Source organism: Nyctibius grandis, chromosome 4 (genome assembly GCF_013368605.1).
Source record: "Nyctibius grandis isolate bNycGra1 chromosome 4, bNycGra1.pri, whole genome shotgun sequence".
Classification (NCBI taxonomy): domain Eukaryota; kingdom Metazoa; phylum Chordata; class Aves; order Nyctibiiformes; family Nyctibiidae; genus Nyctibius; species Nyctibius grandis.
In genome coordinates, this window is record NC_090661.1 from 54,420,873 (window position 1) to 54,435,911 (window position 15,039).

The following is a 15,039-nucleotide window of genomic DNA, read 5'->3' on the forward strand; positions in this document are numbered from 1 at the left end:
ACCCTCCCTGAACAGCTCTTAATAATTTTTGATATGAAGAGAAGCTTTTTGACGCCCCCAAGGCTATGTTCATCTTCAACAAACAAGGAGTGTGTGTTCTTTTCTGTTACCCCTGCTCGCTCACTTTTTTGTTTTTTTTTCTAGTGAGGGTAACACAAAAAAGCAGAGGCACTTGGATCACTAAACATATTTATTGTTTAAACTTCCTAATTTGACATTATCTGTACTCTGCAACCAAATCAAAAAAAAACTGGATGTGGAAAGTGAAGCCACACAGCCAGGTTACAGAAACTCATTTCTATAGCACTTACAGTTAGCCAGCATTATGAACCCCAAGAACTGAAAACCAGTAACAAGATCACCCCCTGTCAGGCAGTTGGCTCCAAAACTACAGCATTTTCCTTCTGTGATTCACGTGTTCTGCCACAGCTGTTCCACAGCACAGATTTAAGCGAATGAGCTGGGAGACAATCTTGACAACATCCTTTTACTGTTGCTCCCATCTATAATTTCCTAATATTTATAAAGGCTACAAAACCAGGTATGCTCTCACAGATGTGTCTTGTGAGCTTACAAATACAAAGCTGAGCTTTTAGGTGCACCCTACACCCCTACGATTTTGGACAGCTTAGGACATAATTACAGGATCACAGAATCACAGAATCATCTTGGTTGGAAAGGACCTTTAAGACCATGGAGTCCAACCATTAACCTAACACTGCCTAGTCAGCCACTAAACAATATCCCTAAACAATATCCCTAAGCACTACATCTACACGTCTTTTAAATACCTCCAGGGTTGGCGACTCCACCACTTCCCTGGGCAGCCTGTTCCACGGCTTGATAACCCTTTCTGTGAAGAAATTTTTCCTAATATCCAATCTAAACCTCCCCTGGTGCAACTTGAGGACATTTCCTCTCGTTCTGTCGCTTGTTACCTGGGAGAAGAGAATTCTCCCACTTCAAATGACTGCAAAGCTACAAGCCACTAAAATCATGGTTTTAAAAGAAAAAAATGACAAGAAATCTGAATCATAACCAGTACTACCAATTACATGTATAATTCTAAATAAATATGGGTATGCCTGAACCTAAAGTAAGGTTGAAGAGAGGAAAAATGGCATATATTTGAGGGAGAGTATGTTCTAGCATCTGCACACTATAAGGTTAAAAGACATACAGATACAATCCTGCAAGACAGTAAATTCCATAAAGTGAATGTTATTAGAGCAAAGAACATCTGTTTTCATTTCATTCCAAGTGTCCTTAAAAGTTACAGAACAGCTGATACCATAAGAAAAATGCAGCTAATTCATAAAAGAAGAAAAATAATAGAAAAGTCAGATTAAATCCACAGTACAAAACAGTAACCCTTGTGAACAAACGGAACCAAACCCAAGTCAACGACCAAAACCTCACACCTTTCTACACAGCTCAGCCAGTTACATTAGTATTTAATAAAGTTCCCTACTCAGACATGAATTCTAGAGAAAGTGTGAAAGAAAAAAGAACATCAAAGCCAAGAACAAATCATACTCCACGTCCTACTGACCGCTCTAAAGTGAAGGCCCTTTTCATGAATGCTCTGATCTTCACACTGAAAACAGTGACGGACGTAAATGTGATCTATATGCTGGTTAACAGGGTGAAAGCAGAATATAAGTATTTTTAGACAATACCCTCATCTTGATTATAACTTTTGTGCTGACAGCGATGCTCAAAGAAGACCCTGTCCTCCCCTACCATCCCCACACTACCCCGCAATATCTTGTCACAGAGCTTTCAGCCCAAAGAAGAGAAAGTACATGAAGATCCCCTAGGCTCACTAGTGGCGCAGCCAGCGCTCCTGCAGAGCTGGCAGGCACCCCGGGTCTGCGGCAGGCAGACAGGGTGCAGCCGCTGTGGGCCCCAAACAAGGATGGGGCCGCTGGTATGAGGACATGGTATGAACCAGCCTCGACCCAAAGCAGCCGTTTGGTTCTGGATTGAGCACATGCCGGTGCTCAGTCTGCGCTTTACCTTTGGGAATGTCAAAAGCAGGCACTGAAAATTTCTACTGCATTTCCCCAGGGATGTTACAGACAGGTAGAGCTCATTGTAGGTATACATGTTTATCTGGAGGGAGGGATTTCCTGAAAACTTTACCAGTTTTCTTACAGTGCTACCTGTACGAAAGGCAATTCCTACACAAAAAAAAAAAGTGTTTATATTGACTAGCCGATGAAAGAGATGAAAGGAAGCATCAGGTCTAGGAAAAATCTCCCATAACTTTAAATAAAGGGCACAAAGAATATTTGCCATGCTTCCTCCTCTGCTTCTATGCTCTCCCACAGGTCAGCTCACAGCAACAAGTCCTAACAGAAAGGTCACAGCATCTCTTCTTTCTTGGCAGTTAAAACTCCTGAAGCTTAGATTTCATTCCTAAACATACAAAACTCCCCTCACTTCCTTCCATTTCCATTCTTTTATTACTGAGAAGCTTTTCTGGTTACTCTCTCTGCAAATAACTTTAAAACAAGGTTGGTTGCCTTCATTTATTTTGAAAACACAGATGGAAAAACGTTACAGTACAACAAACTTTTGGAAGAAGAGCTACTGGCATTTTATACACAGAATGAATGTCTGTTTATGTTGTCGGACCAGTTGAAACACATGGCAGCTCATGCTACAGGTGGAGAACCAGCACCAGTAGCACTCTGAAAACATTTGCTGCAAGCAGTGCTTGGGATACTAGTCCCGACATGGTCTCAGTAGAAGATCCTTCCCTCAGTGTTGTAAAACATTAGCTCTGTTTTTGTTCCTTTCTGTACTTCAGGCCGCTCTCCTGAGCTTTACAGCGGCCGTCCTCCACAGTGTTCAAATACCTTCTTCCACTGTACCAGGCCACACATTAAAAGTGGAGTTTGCAGTATGTGCAAGGCTAAGCTGTGACTGATGAATTCTTCAAGACAGCATATTTTAAAGAACCTCCCATGCCACCTGACAGGAGCAGGACCATTCCCCAGGCAGGCAAGAGCTGCAAACTCTTCAACATTTCCACTTCTGGCACAACACAACCAGAATGTTTTGATCTTTCCAGGAAGACCCATTTCTTAGCGGTTGAGCAGTGCTTAAGGGAGATAACTTGAACTACCAGGATTAAGGCATACTTTCCCAGCATATTCAGAGGTTTTAATATAATTTTTATGGATATTAACGTTGCAGCAGCTGGTTATTATGAGCTTTAATACGTAGCATGAGCTTCGTGCTCTGATGTGAACTAAAGTGTAAAAATACCTGAAAAATCTCTCATGGGAAAAGAACTCTGCTTTCTTCTAGGTTTCTATGGCAGAGAAGGCAGTTTCACACTTTCGACGCAAAAGCTGCTGTTAGCAGACTGTTGAAAATTACTTCTCCACTTAGCCACAACTACCTGAAAGGAGGCTGTGGTGAGGTGGGTGTTGGTCTTCTCCCAGGTAACAATAGGACAAGATGAAATGGCCTCAAGTTGTGCCAGGGGAGGTTTAAATTGGATATCAGGAAAAATTTCTTCACCAAAAGGGTTGTCAAACATCGGAACAGGCTGCCCAGGGAAGTGGTGGAGTCACCATTTCTGGAGGTATTTAAAAGACGTGTAGATGTGGTGCTTAGGGACATGGTTTAGTGGTGGACTTGGCAGTGCTGGGTTAACGGTTGGACTTGATCATCTGAAAGGTCCTTTCCAACCAAAATGGTTCTATGGTTCTGTTAAGAAAGTGAAAAGCGCTGTTAATCTGAAACCGCCCGGAACCCAGAGGCCTGACGAATTAAGGGCGTTTCAAAGCAACTCCAAAACCCGCGCGGCGGACGCGCACCTGCGGGGGCGGTGCCCGCCGAGGCGGCCGCGGCTCCCGCCCTGGCCCGGTAGCCAGCTGCGGTGGCACGGGGCCCTCTGCCGCCTGGGGCCGGCCTCACACCCTGCACGGCCGCCGCAAGGCCCCCGGTGACACCCGGGCGGCTCCGCGGGGGGCAGACGGGCACGGCCAGAGCCCGGGGTGGGCAGCGGCCGGCCCAGCGCCCGGGCCGGGCGGGGACGGAGGCGGGAGGGCGGGGGCGGGCGGCCGCCGGCCCAGCTGAGGGTACACGCGACCGCCAACGTCCGCCGCGCGCTGTGCAGTCACGTGACTCGCTGCGTCGCGCCACTCCGCCGGGCGCCGTATGCCTTTGCCCCGCCCGCGCCTCCTGTCGCGTTTGGCCCTCGCCGAACCCCGTAGTGACGCCGCCGCCGCCGCGCCCCTCGCCAGGCACCGCGGGGGCGGGATTTCCGGTGCGGCACTGAGGCAGGATGGTGAGGCGGCGGCGGCCGGTCCCCAGGCCCGGGGCGCGGGCAGCGCTGCCGTGCGGCGGCGGAGGCTGTGCCGGCGGCGCGGCGCGGGGCGGGGCGGGGCGGGGCGGGGAGGTGGCCCGGGCCTGGTCAGGCATCCCGCCGCCGTCGCGCGGGGTTTTGCGGAGTCACGGTCGGCACTGGGCCTCTAGGCCGCCTCCGGCGGGGCAGCGGCGCGGGGAGCGCGGCCGGTGCCGCTGGGGGCGGGCAGGGTTGTGAGCCGGTGCTCGCTGCCGCGGGGCGCTCGCCTGGCTGCTCGCTACAGCGCTGTAAGAGGAAAGCGGTTCTGTAGCCGTGGGTCTGCAGGGCCCCGGCGGCCGGGAGCGCGGGCACCGCCCCGTGGGTCTGGGCATCGCCCCGGGGAGGTCAGGCGGCCTGCGGGGAGCGGCAGCCGGCCTCTGCCGGCAGCAGCGCTGCTTTGTTCTGCGACGGGCAGGTAAACGAGCTGACAGCAGAGTGAAGGAGAACTTTCCGTGGCACACGTTACTTAGGGGTGCTCGTTAATGAGCACTAGCAAGGAGTGAGCTAAAACGAGGATGTAGCAAGACAGTGCAATGCCATACGAGTGAAAACCGTACAAATAAACATTCCCTTCCCTGCCTCACAGTTCAGCGCTTCTCTTTATTCACTGTCTTTTGACAATTAATGGGAATATGTCATCAGTACTTTGTTTAGATCGGAGAAATCTAATTGTGGCATTTGTTTACATGGACTTGTATGTAGGTTTCAAGATTCATAGTAGTGTGCTTAGGTATGGCTGTTTTGGTTTTTTTATTAGGGTCAAAGTCAGAGTGGTGGGCATGGTCCTGGTGGTGGCAAGAAGGATGACAAGGTAACTGAAAACAAAACAAATGCTTTTAATTAGAGGATGAACTCCAGGTGTGCTACTACAGAGGCTGGCTGCAATAGGCTTTATTTTACCCTTTTTTTTTCGTTCCTGTACTCAGAACTGTATAAAATCATGCTTTTGCTTGTTTTGATGAAATGTCTTATCTCTTCTGGTTGCACACTGGAGAAAATAGGTTGCTGTTCAAAAACAGAAAAGGGGCTTAACTGTAAAGGAAAACTGCAATTATTTGGCAGTAGCAATTTATTTTTAAAAATACTATAAATCTGTCTGAGTTAGGAAAGACTAATTGCCTTTAGGCTGTCACTTAAGTAACTGGTTTTGGTTTGAAAATGACATCATATGGTCAGCTGCATGAGGTCTGTACTCCATGTGATGGACCGTTAGAGGCCTTTCCAATTTCCTTTGGAGGCGGAAGTATAATGTACATGGTGAGCTACGGCTAAGCTGGCAAACTGAATGCATGGTACCTAATGATTAAAATGCAACAGAAATGTTCAGATTCAATATTTTCCTCATCCTTTCATGTCAGTTTTGTTTCTGATTTATGTCAGGCTTGAGCCTTCTGTGTTCTATATTCACTGAAAACTGGCAGAAATCTAAATTTTAAAAAAAAGGGATGTAAAATAAGCAGGAGAAAAAATTATTGAACTTTCTTAAAAAATAAGAATAATGTTCCTTTTGAGCTTCTCATTGTGTATCATAAAGGAGACAATTTTATTATGTAGCTATACAGCTTAAGTTGAGCTCACCCTTAGTCTGCGCACCTAACATCTGTGTGTATTTTTTCATTATTAATATCCTGAATCTTTTTTCATGGAATTCTCTTTATGAATAAGGATAAGAAGAAGAAATATGAACCTCCAGTTCCAACCAGAGTGGGGAAAAAGAAGAAGAAAACAAAGGGACCAGATGCTGCCAGCAAACTCCCCCTGGGTAAGCGTTCTGCCTGTGGACTGTCTGCTCTTTGAGAAGTGCAAAGCCATCCTCCCCCTAGATCTGGCTGTATGTAGGACACACATTATTGAAAAGAATGTAATTTTATTTCTAATTAACGTAAAAAACACAAAATAAGATTATTGTTATGCAAGATGCATTCCCGGGTAAGGGAGAGAGCAACTGAAATGAGGAGAAATGGAGGGGAAACATTATCTATAAAAATGTTTTTTACTTAGAATTACAGTGGGACAAGTAAAATAGTGACTGCTGCTGATACAGAAGTTATTGTCTGAAAAGAAAGCAGAATTTCTGGTAATGAATTAGTGAATAGTTGGTACCATGTCAAACTTGGTCTAAAATATTGTGATTCTATTGTGATTACAGTGACTCCTCACACACAGTGTAGACTCAAATTGTTGAAGTTGGAGAGGATTAAAGATTACCTCTTAATGGAGGAAGAATTTATCAGAAATCAAGAACAGATGAAACCTTTGGAAGAAAAACAAGAGGTGAGGTTTGACTGAACGGTTACTTCTCATATGGAGTTCTCTAATGGAAACTACTTCATACAAAAGCACTGGAAATAAAGTGCCATGAATGTGTCAGTCAGTACAAACGCATTATGTAGATTACAATTCTTCATTAAATCTCAATTACTGTCCAGAAAACAGAGGATTTTTTTCCTGGTTGTTTAAGGGTTTTAGTCCAAGTGTGGGTTACTACAGATGAGGCCACATTTGTTTTTTGTTTCTTAGTGGTCTGTCACAGGGCAGCTCCCAGATATCCATCAGTAGAGAAAGAAACAATGTTCTAGCTACGCACATCCATATAGTAGTGTCTCAATAGAATCATAGAATGGTTTAGGTTGGAAGGGACCTTAAAGATCATCTAGTTCCAACCCCCCTGCCACAGGCAGGGACACCTTTCCACTAGACCAGGCTGCTCAAAGCCCCGTCCAACCTGGCCTTAAACACGGCCAGGGAGGGGGCAGCCACAGCTTCTCTGGGCAACCTGTGCCAGTGTCTCACCACCCTCACAGTCAAAAAATTTCTTCCTAATATCTAGTCTAAATCTACCCTAATCTAAATAGGATTGTTCTAAAGTAATAGTAGATTTTGTTACTGGCCTGTGCTTTTATGGCTTTTGGGGCAGTGAAACAGCAGTAGCAAAGACTGGTTGTGTTCTGTTTGGTGTAAACTGTTGCGCCGGGGTTGTACAAGAATCGGACAACCTGTCTTTAAACAGTTGTAAAATGAATCTCCCAAATGTGCAGCAGCTTTTAGCCGTGTTGTACTTCAGGTTGGGGTAATAGATAGATGGGCCCAACCCATTAGCAGAAATGGGTTTGCTGGTGTTCTTGAGTTGTTTTCTTGTATTCTTCTTGACAACAGGAAGAAAGATCCAAGGTGGATGATCTGCGGGGAACACCGATGTCCGTGGGTACCTTGGAGGAGATCATCGACGATAACCATGCTATTGTGTCCACATCAGTAGGATCGGAACACTACGTCAGTATTCTGTCTTTTGTGGACAAGGATCTGCTAGAGCCAGGCTGCTCTGTTTTGCTAAATCATAAGGTGAGTTGTTTGTATAAAATGAAGCGCAAGTTCTTGCACTGTTTTTGACTGGCCTTTTTTTCTGAGGATCAGAGGATCATAGGGTCTGAGAGCTAATGCTGTTTATTTCACACACCTAAATAGATGGGTTTTGGTTTTAGGCTTGAGCTTGTGTTAATAATGCTACTTGCTTTCTTTGACAACTCTTAATGCTTCAACTAGGTTCATGCTGTGATAGGAGTCCTGATGGATGACACAGACCCATTAGTTACTGTGATGAAAGTGGAGAAAGCTCCCCAAGAAACGTATGCTGACATCGGTGGCCTTGACAACCAGATTCAAGAAATCAAGGTATTCAGTTGTACTAATTGACACTGTTAAGTAAGCAACATAGCTGTTGTGCTGGGAGCTCAGACGTGTAGCAGCAGGACCAGCTGCTGTGTGTGTAGTGTTCTTTTGTATCTTGCCAGTGCATTTCTTCATGTGATTTTGCTAGGCAGACTCACGGACCTAAATCTCTTAAGTGGGCAGCGTACCCATTCACAACCTGTACGCACGGAAACCTTTCACAATTGCTGTGGAATCTGTAGAGCCCTGAGCTGCTAAAATCTATGCAATAACTTACTGTTTTGCAACATGTGAAGTTATTGTTGCAAGGTGAGAGTTAAATTGTAAAAAGTGCAGAGGTTGGTTTGAGTGCCTGCTGCCTTGCAGTCTAAGGATTTGGTGGATAGGGGTTTGTTTTGCTTGCTTTGTTTTTGTGTTTGGTTGGGGGTTTTGTGTTTGTTTTTTGTTTGTGTGGGGTTTTTTTTTCCCTACCAGCAGAGCTCTATCTGAACCCTGGTAAAACTCAACCTTTTTTTTTTTTTTTTTGCTTTGGGTAGGCATCCAAAACCACAAATGCTCTTAAAGTATTGATCTGTAGTGTCTGATAGCTCATGGTGGAAGGCATCCTTTCATAAAGGGTCCCCCCACCCCAGGGTCCTCCATGAGTGTTTGGGAGTCAGGAACTCCTGGGTTCTAAACTCAGCGCTTAGGTTGCAGGAAGGGGAACACTCACTGCTTCTCTTCCACATGTCAAGTGGAAACAATAGGAAGACCTGTTCAGAGAGAGTAGCTGTCTGCCTTCAAACTGGAGGCAGCAGAGACACCTGTTTTTCAAGGTCTATCTTGAAATTAGTTAAGGTCTTTTTTTCTTTCATTACTTTTATTAATGCTGTTCTTGAGATCCCCACAGAAGTTCTGTGGAGAGCGCTCACTGTATAAAAACTCAGGTTTGTTTTTCTCGTGCTGCAGGAGTCTGTGGAGCTTCCTCTCACCCATCCTGAGTATTACGAAGAGATGGGTATAAAACCACCCAAAGGAGTCATTCTGTATGGCCCACCTGGCACAGGTATCTTACAGTACAGTAACAACTGTGCTGAGCTAACACAAATAAAATATATTACACCTGCTTAGTAGTAAAGCATTGCCAAGTCTGTGACAAATTTCATATGTTAAAGCACTTTTTTCCCCGCCTTGCCCCCTCCAAAACTAATTACGGTATTTCTTTCCAACTAAATATAGGTAAAACGTTACTAGCCAAAGCAGTGGCAAACCAAACTTCAGCAACCTTCCTGAGAGTGGTTGGTTCAGAGCTTATACAGAAATACTTGGGTGATGGTCCAAAGCTCGTGCGCGAATTGTTCCGTGTGGCTGAAGAGCACGCTCCGTCGATCGTCTTCATTGATGAAATTGATGCCATTGGAACAAAGAGGTACAGTGTTCTGGCTTCCACTTCACACGCAAGTATTGTCAGGGATGATAAAAGGCTTACTAGAAACGCTTCTTTTGCAACCATATTGATACTCAGTTTCTTTTGACGTAAGCATTTTTAACAAGTAAAACTTCAAATAACTTCTTCAAAACTGAAATACATCACAACCTTTTCATATTAAATAGATATAACCGGAGACTCAACCTCTGTTCTCCTGCTGCCTGGTAGCATCTCTGTGATAGAATGTCTTAAACAGGAAGAGACACTGTGTGTAAGTTCACATGTTATGCTTGAAGCGCAAATCCAAATATGCAGTAATTGGCTTCAGTGATTCAACAGTAGAGCAGTTTACTTAATACAGAATATATCCATTTATTGTTTGTCTCTTCAGATAGATGGGTAAACACTTATGTTCTTAGAATATTATATGGTAAGTTACAGAGTGTGATGTCATGGAGGAGCATTGCTTGTCTCACACAAAACTATTGTTCAGCCTGTATCCAAGTTGTATTGCTTTGAAAATTCCTTAGGCTGGTTGGAATTGTCCCAATACAAATAGTCTTTAAAGTAGTCAGATGTTTTTAAAATAAGTAAAAAGGTGCTCCTCCATATTACTACACAGCTACTAGCCTGAAGCTCCGGGATAAGGCAGCTTCTGCCCCATGTATTTCAGCATGTGTAGGAAGGATTGGACCGATGGTCAAGTGCGTAACACACGGAATTCTTCATAAATGTTATGTTGCTTCAAACTGTTCCTAAACACGGGTGAGCTTTTTTTGGATGTAGGTTGTCTGGTCTGGTGTTTGCAAATTGAAATAGCAAAGCTACAGAGCACAGATATACAGCCACTGGTCCCTGTGTTCCATTAAGGGCAGTGTTAAAGCAGGATCCACCCTGGTAAGGCTAAAGGGCGTACAGTTAAAACTGCGTGCGTAAGGAAAAACTCCAAAATGGAAAAATGAGCGACAAGCGCTGTTTTCGATGAAGTGGATGCATGTGCTTTCAAGAATTAGGGGTTTTTTTCTTTTTTATGTTAATTTGTTAATTTTGTTAAGGGGAAAAAAAAGATATTTCCAAATACATAACAAACATGGAAAAAGGACAGATTTCCTTCACGTGATTGCTGTTACTTTCCCCAGCTACAAGAATAGTTCACTGTCTCTTTACTTACCTGGATGTCACAGTACAATGCTGAAAACCTGCTTTTTGTTTTCTATGGGTGAACATTAAATTAAAAAAAAATTTGTTATGGGTGTTTCAAAAAAAAAAAACCCACCATACACTGTTTTGTTTATACGTTTGCAGCAGTCATGTGAAGTATGTTCTTAAATTTGCATAGTGCTTTTTCTGACTATATTATTTTCTTAAAGGTATGACTCAAATTCAGGTGGTGAGAGAGAGATCCAGCGTACAATGCTGGAGCTGCTGAACCAGCTGGATGGCTTTGACTCTCGCGGGGATGTTAAAGTTATCATGGCTACAAACAGAATAGAAACACTGGACCCAGCTTTAATTAGGCCAGGTAAGAGACTTCCCGCTGTGTATGCTTAAGTCACTCGTCTTGTGAAAGGACTTGTTATAACTCATCAAACACGGGCTGGTAAGAAGAATGCAAGTTACTGGTTTGTCTCTAGTCATCATCCCATCTGTGTTGATGTATCTGTTAAAATCAGAACCCATTCACAAGTTTTGAAATGGGAGAAAAATCTATGGAAGGGAAGAAATGTGTTAATTCCTTTTATATATACATCAGAAATTTGAACATTTTTCCTCTGTATTAAGTTGGCACAGCTATTTTAAGTAATTGTCAAGGCAAGCTGTAGTGCAGCAGCATTTTGTTACCATGTTCAGCAACCGGGCGAGGTATAGGGCAGTACTGCTTGTGCTTCAGAGATGAGAACTTCAGCCTAAACAACGAGCGCCTGGATTCTGATGCAAGGAAACCGGTCTGCTTCCTTACTGACCTGGCACGGTACCCTCCTTTGGGGGATGAGTGAGGGAGAAATAATATCTTATTTTGACATATGTATTACATGTTGAGCCAAGAGCTTCAACAGGCACGAGGAGTACTTTTAAATGGCCACTAAAAATGTACCAAAACATAATACATCTGTGGGTCTGTTAAATCAGAAGTGTGAAAGCAACACGGAGATCAAAGGAAGCTAAGCCTCACGTTAGTGTCCTCAAGTAAACATTAAGTATTGAAGAGGTTGTAAAGATGTTCCTTCTAAAGTAACAGAGGTAAGAGAGAGAGCAAAGAGAATTTAAGATGAATTTGTTAAAGAACTACTCTGAGCAGTCACTAGACTGTATGGACCCAAGGAGTTCAGAAAACACCTCCACAGTGCGAAGCTGCTGAGGTGTTTTGTTCAAAAGGCTGGGTTTGTCACCATGTTAGCCGTACCCCTCCAACTCAAACAGTGCTCTTAGAGTGCAGAGGAGAAAATACTATACCAATATTAAAAGACAAGCTAAGATGATCTAAAATTTGTTGGAAGGAAACTTCCTCCACCTATCAGGTATGTAAATTATAACTGTTGCTTGAGCAACAAGGGCACTTCTAGCAGCTCAGTACACTGATTTACCATTTTGTACATTAGTCTGGAACACCTTATGTGGTGCCATCAACCCTATTTAGAAAATATCCTGTAAAACTAAAGAAAAACAGGAGTGAACCAGAGGTGGAAAATATCCTTAAAAGATTGCTCTCTGAAGTTGGAACAATGAGTACCAGCACATCCAAAGGAAGCATCTGGTAGAGACTTGCAACAGAACGTCTTATGCAAAACTTTCCTTCTTCAGTTAGGTTTAACCACACTACACAAGGAGGAAGAGTTCTTCAAGTTGCCACAGTGATTTATTGTGTGTGTGTATGTGGCGGAAAATTAATCTTCAGAGCTAAATGTAATCTTAAAGTAGGATAAAACTTTGAAATGTTCTTCCTGCTCTGTTTCCAGTAGCTGCATGCAAAAAAACCTAAGTCTGAATTCTTCTTTTGCACAGGACGAATTGATAGGAAAATCGAGTTCCCTCTACCTGATGAAAAGACCAAGAAAAGAATCTTTCAAATTCATACAAGCAGGATGACACTGGCAGATGATGTGACTTTGGATGAGCTGATTATGGCAAAAGATGATCTCAGTGGTGCAGATATTAAGGTCTGTACATCACCATTGCTTGTGCTTCAGAACACAAATCCCATTTTACTGTATCCAAAAACACTGTATGATGAAACTTTTCTCTCATGTCCTGTGGTTACATCACTGAGGGACAGTTGGATGGCTTTAAAATACCTTTTATGAGTGCCACATACTCAGCTTTATAAATGGGAAACTTAACAAAATTGTAACTACGAGGTAGCTTGTGTTGATAAGAGTATGTCCCTCTGTTATCTGAATATGAAATTTTAGAAATAGCAAAGTGGAAATTAGTGGAATGTGGAATCTTGCACAAACATGCAGGGTATCTTAAATATTACTTAAGATAGTCTCTAAAAATGCTTCTTACCCTGCACTATGTTGCAAGCAGATAAAAATGCAACTGTACGTCAGGAAGCTTCAGACATACATCATCTGCTTTTCTGCAGTAGATAGAGCCCTTGCTAGTTACCATGCTAATGAGCTCAACCAAACATGACATTACTCTGTCACCTCATTGCAGAAGGATAACACAGCCCACTCTTAGAGAGCTGGCTGCATCTGTTCCTTGCAGGCGGGAAATACCGTTACTATGAAGCTGCCTTTCTGTCATGGAAGCATTACTCTGCTACAGAAGGACATAACTCACCTAGCCTTATCCAGACAGTTTTACATGCTTCAGTGCTACTGAACAGTATCAAACTTCAGAATGTAAATTGCATTAATGCTCTTCGCTCCTACTGCAGAGTCAGTTGGAGCAGCATGAAAATGCAGCTGTCTTCTGAGGCGTGGCTTGAAGGGGCTGCACCGAGGCTTAACTTATTCTTGCTTTCTCTGCTGCAGGCCATTTGTACAGAAGCTGGACTGATGGCTTTGCGGGAACGGCGAATGAAAGTAACAAATGAAGACTTCAAAAAGTCTAAAGAGAACGTTCTCTATAAGAAGCAGGAGGGAACCCCCGAGGGACTGTATCTTTAAGTCACCCATCTCTTTGGGGACTATCGGGAACTCTTTCTGTGGTTGGGATGACAGTCTTGTGTAAAACCACAGTGTAGCTAATTTTCATTCTTGAAGAGGTTAAATCCTGGTGGATTGTGGGTTTTTTTCAGTCAGTGTAACACTTCATGTCCCAATAAAACATGTATTTGAATTGAACTGTTCTGGTGGCAGAGACCTATGTACATGGAACTGTCTGTTGCTTTGGTCAGACTTCTATCCAAGAAGTGCTAGTGACGTGAGAGGGCCTGTCGCGGTGATCCAAACCACCCTGCTGACACAGCGCAGTGTGCAGGGAGGAGCGCGTAAAGCAGGTTCCCCACGTGTCAGTCCTTGGTAGGCAAGGCAGTCTTTTACAGCTACTACATAATTGCTGCTGTTCTTAAAGTAATTACTTTTCTATATCTCTCTTTAGGGGCTAACTAACTAGGACAAAAGTAACTTTTGAGTACCTCAGTGTCCTAATAAAATTTAATGACAAACACGCAACCTTAAGTAACATTCAGACACACTTTACACATACCCATCTCTAGCTAGCACTTGTGCTTACACGCAAGCAAGGTGGACACTCATTAGTATTCTTAGTTTAATGATCTAAACATGTTTGGGGAAGGTACTTGTCACATTAAAGAGTTTATAAATTTGTTTTTCCCAAGAGGGTTAGAGTTCATTATATAACCACGCTTTCTTTACTCTGAGTTAAGAGAATGTCTTTAAGAGGAACCAACAGAGGAGGAGGTTCTACAGCCCTGCGCTGCCCAAGGCAAGGCATACATAGCGTGAGGGTACAGGCACCGACCAGCCCTGGTACAGGCATGCAGAGAGAAATTCAAACTACAGGTCACATGCTGGGTATTCTGCAGTGTCACCCTAAAATGAGTTCTTCCCCTCTAAACAAGCTATTGGCTGCAGCTCCATCCCATAGGAGTTACTTGGCAAAAAGGAATAGAAGTTGCTCGTTAAGTATTCTGTGTGTACTTTTGTGAAGCGCTTGTTAATTGCTTAGAACTTAATTTCCAAATGTTGTACATGTGATTTTTTAAGGTTTATATAAAGTTCCATATACAGACCACAGTTAAGCAATGATGTGCAGTCTTTGTTCTGGAAACTTTCTGTGGGAGCAAATGCTGGCCAGGAACAGACATTTGAGAGCTCTGCACAGTGCAATCCCTTTGATAACTGCCAGTGCTGTAACAACAATGGTAGCAGCAAGGCCAAGAGATTTTGGTTTTCTATGTTAAAATTATGTGGTTCATTGTTAAAAACAAACCCTACAGATGAATGGAGTCTTTTATTTAATCTGAATGACAGGAACCCTGAAATAGAGTTGTTTTTCAGCTGGAGACAGAAAAACAACAAGCAAAGTTTTATTACCCATTCTTATAAACCTTATGAGATCCATCTCCTTGGAAAGGTCACAACAAAACCAGTAATTTTTTAGCACTTTCTAATCATGGCAGTTGATC

General features: G+C 43.4%; 1 protein-coding gene across 2 annotated transcripts; it reads left to right on the top strand.

Moving 5' to 3' along the window:
- The first annotated feature begins 4,239 nt into the window (after window positions 1-4,239).
- PSMC1 (proteasome 26S subunit, ATPase 1) lies at window positions 4,240-13,732 on the top strand. 2 transcript variants are annotated; one of them, XM_068398977.1, is made up of 11 exons: window positions 4,240-4,306; window positions 5,121-5,174; window positions 6,029-6,125; window positions 6,513-6,637; window positions 7,520-7,705; window positions 7,907-8,035; window positions 8,981-9,077; window positions 9,251-9,440; window positions 10,811-10,962; window positions 12,444-12,598; window positions 13,421-13,732. In XM_068398977.1, exons 1-11 carry the CDS (start codon window positions 4,304-4,306, stop codon window positions 13,553-13,555), a joined length of 1,323 nt encoding a protein of 440 aa, XP_068255078.1. In that variant the 5' UTR covers window positions 4,240-4,303; the 3' UTR covers window positions 13,556-13,732. The 2 variants fall into 2 exon arrangements, with proteins under 2 accessions (XP_068255078.1, XP_068255079.1); XM_068398978.1 differs by lacking the exon at window positions 4,240-4,306 and adding an exon at window positions 4,675-4,778.
- The last annotated feature ends 1,307 nt before the right edge of the window (window positions 13,733-15,039 follow it).

Excerpts from the sequence above, each read along its gene's own strand:
- PSMC1 (XM_068398977.1), top strand. Across the intron at positions 5,175-6,028 it reads GTGGCAAGAAGGATGACAAG|GATAAGAAGAAGAAATATGA; the intron begins GTAACTGAAAAC and ends TTTATGAATAAG. Across the intron at positions 9,078-9,250 it reads GTATGGCCCACCTGGCACAG|GTAAAACGTTACTAGCCAAA; the intron begins GTATCTTACAGT and ends AACTAAATATAG.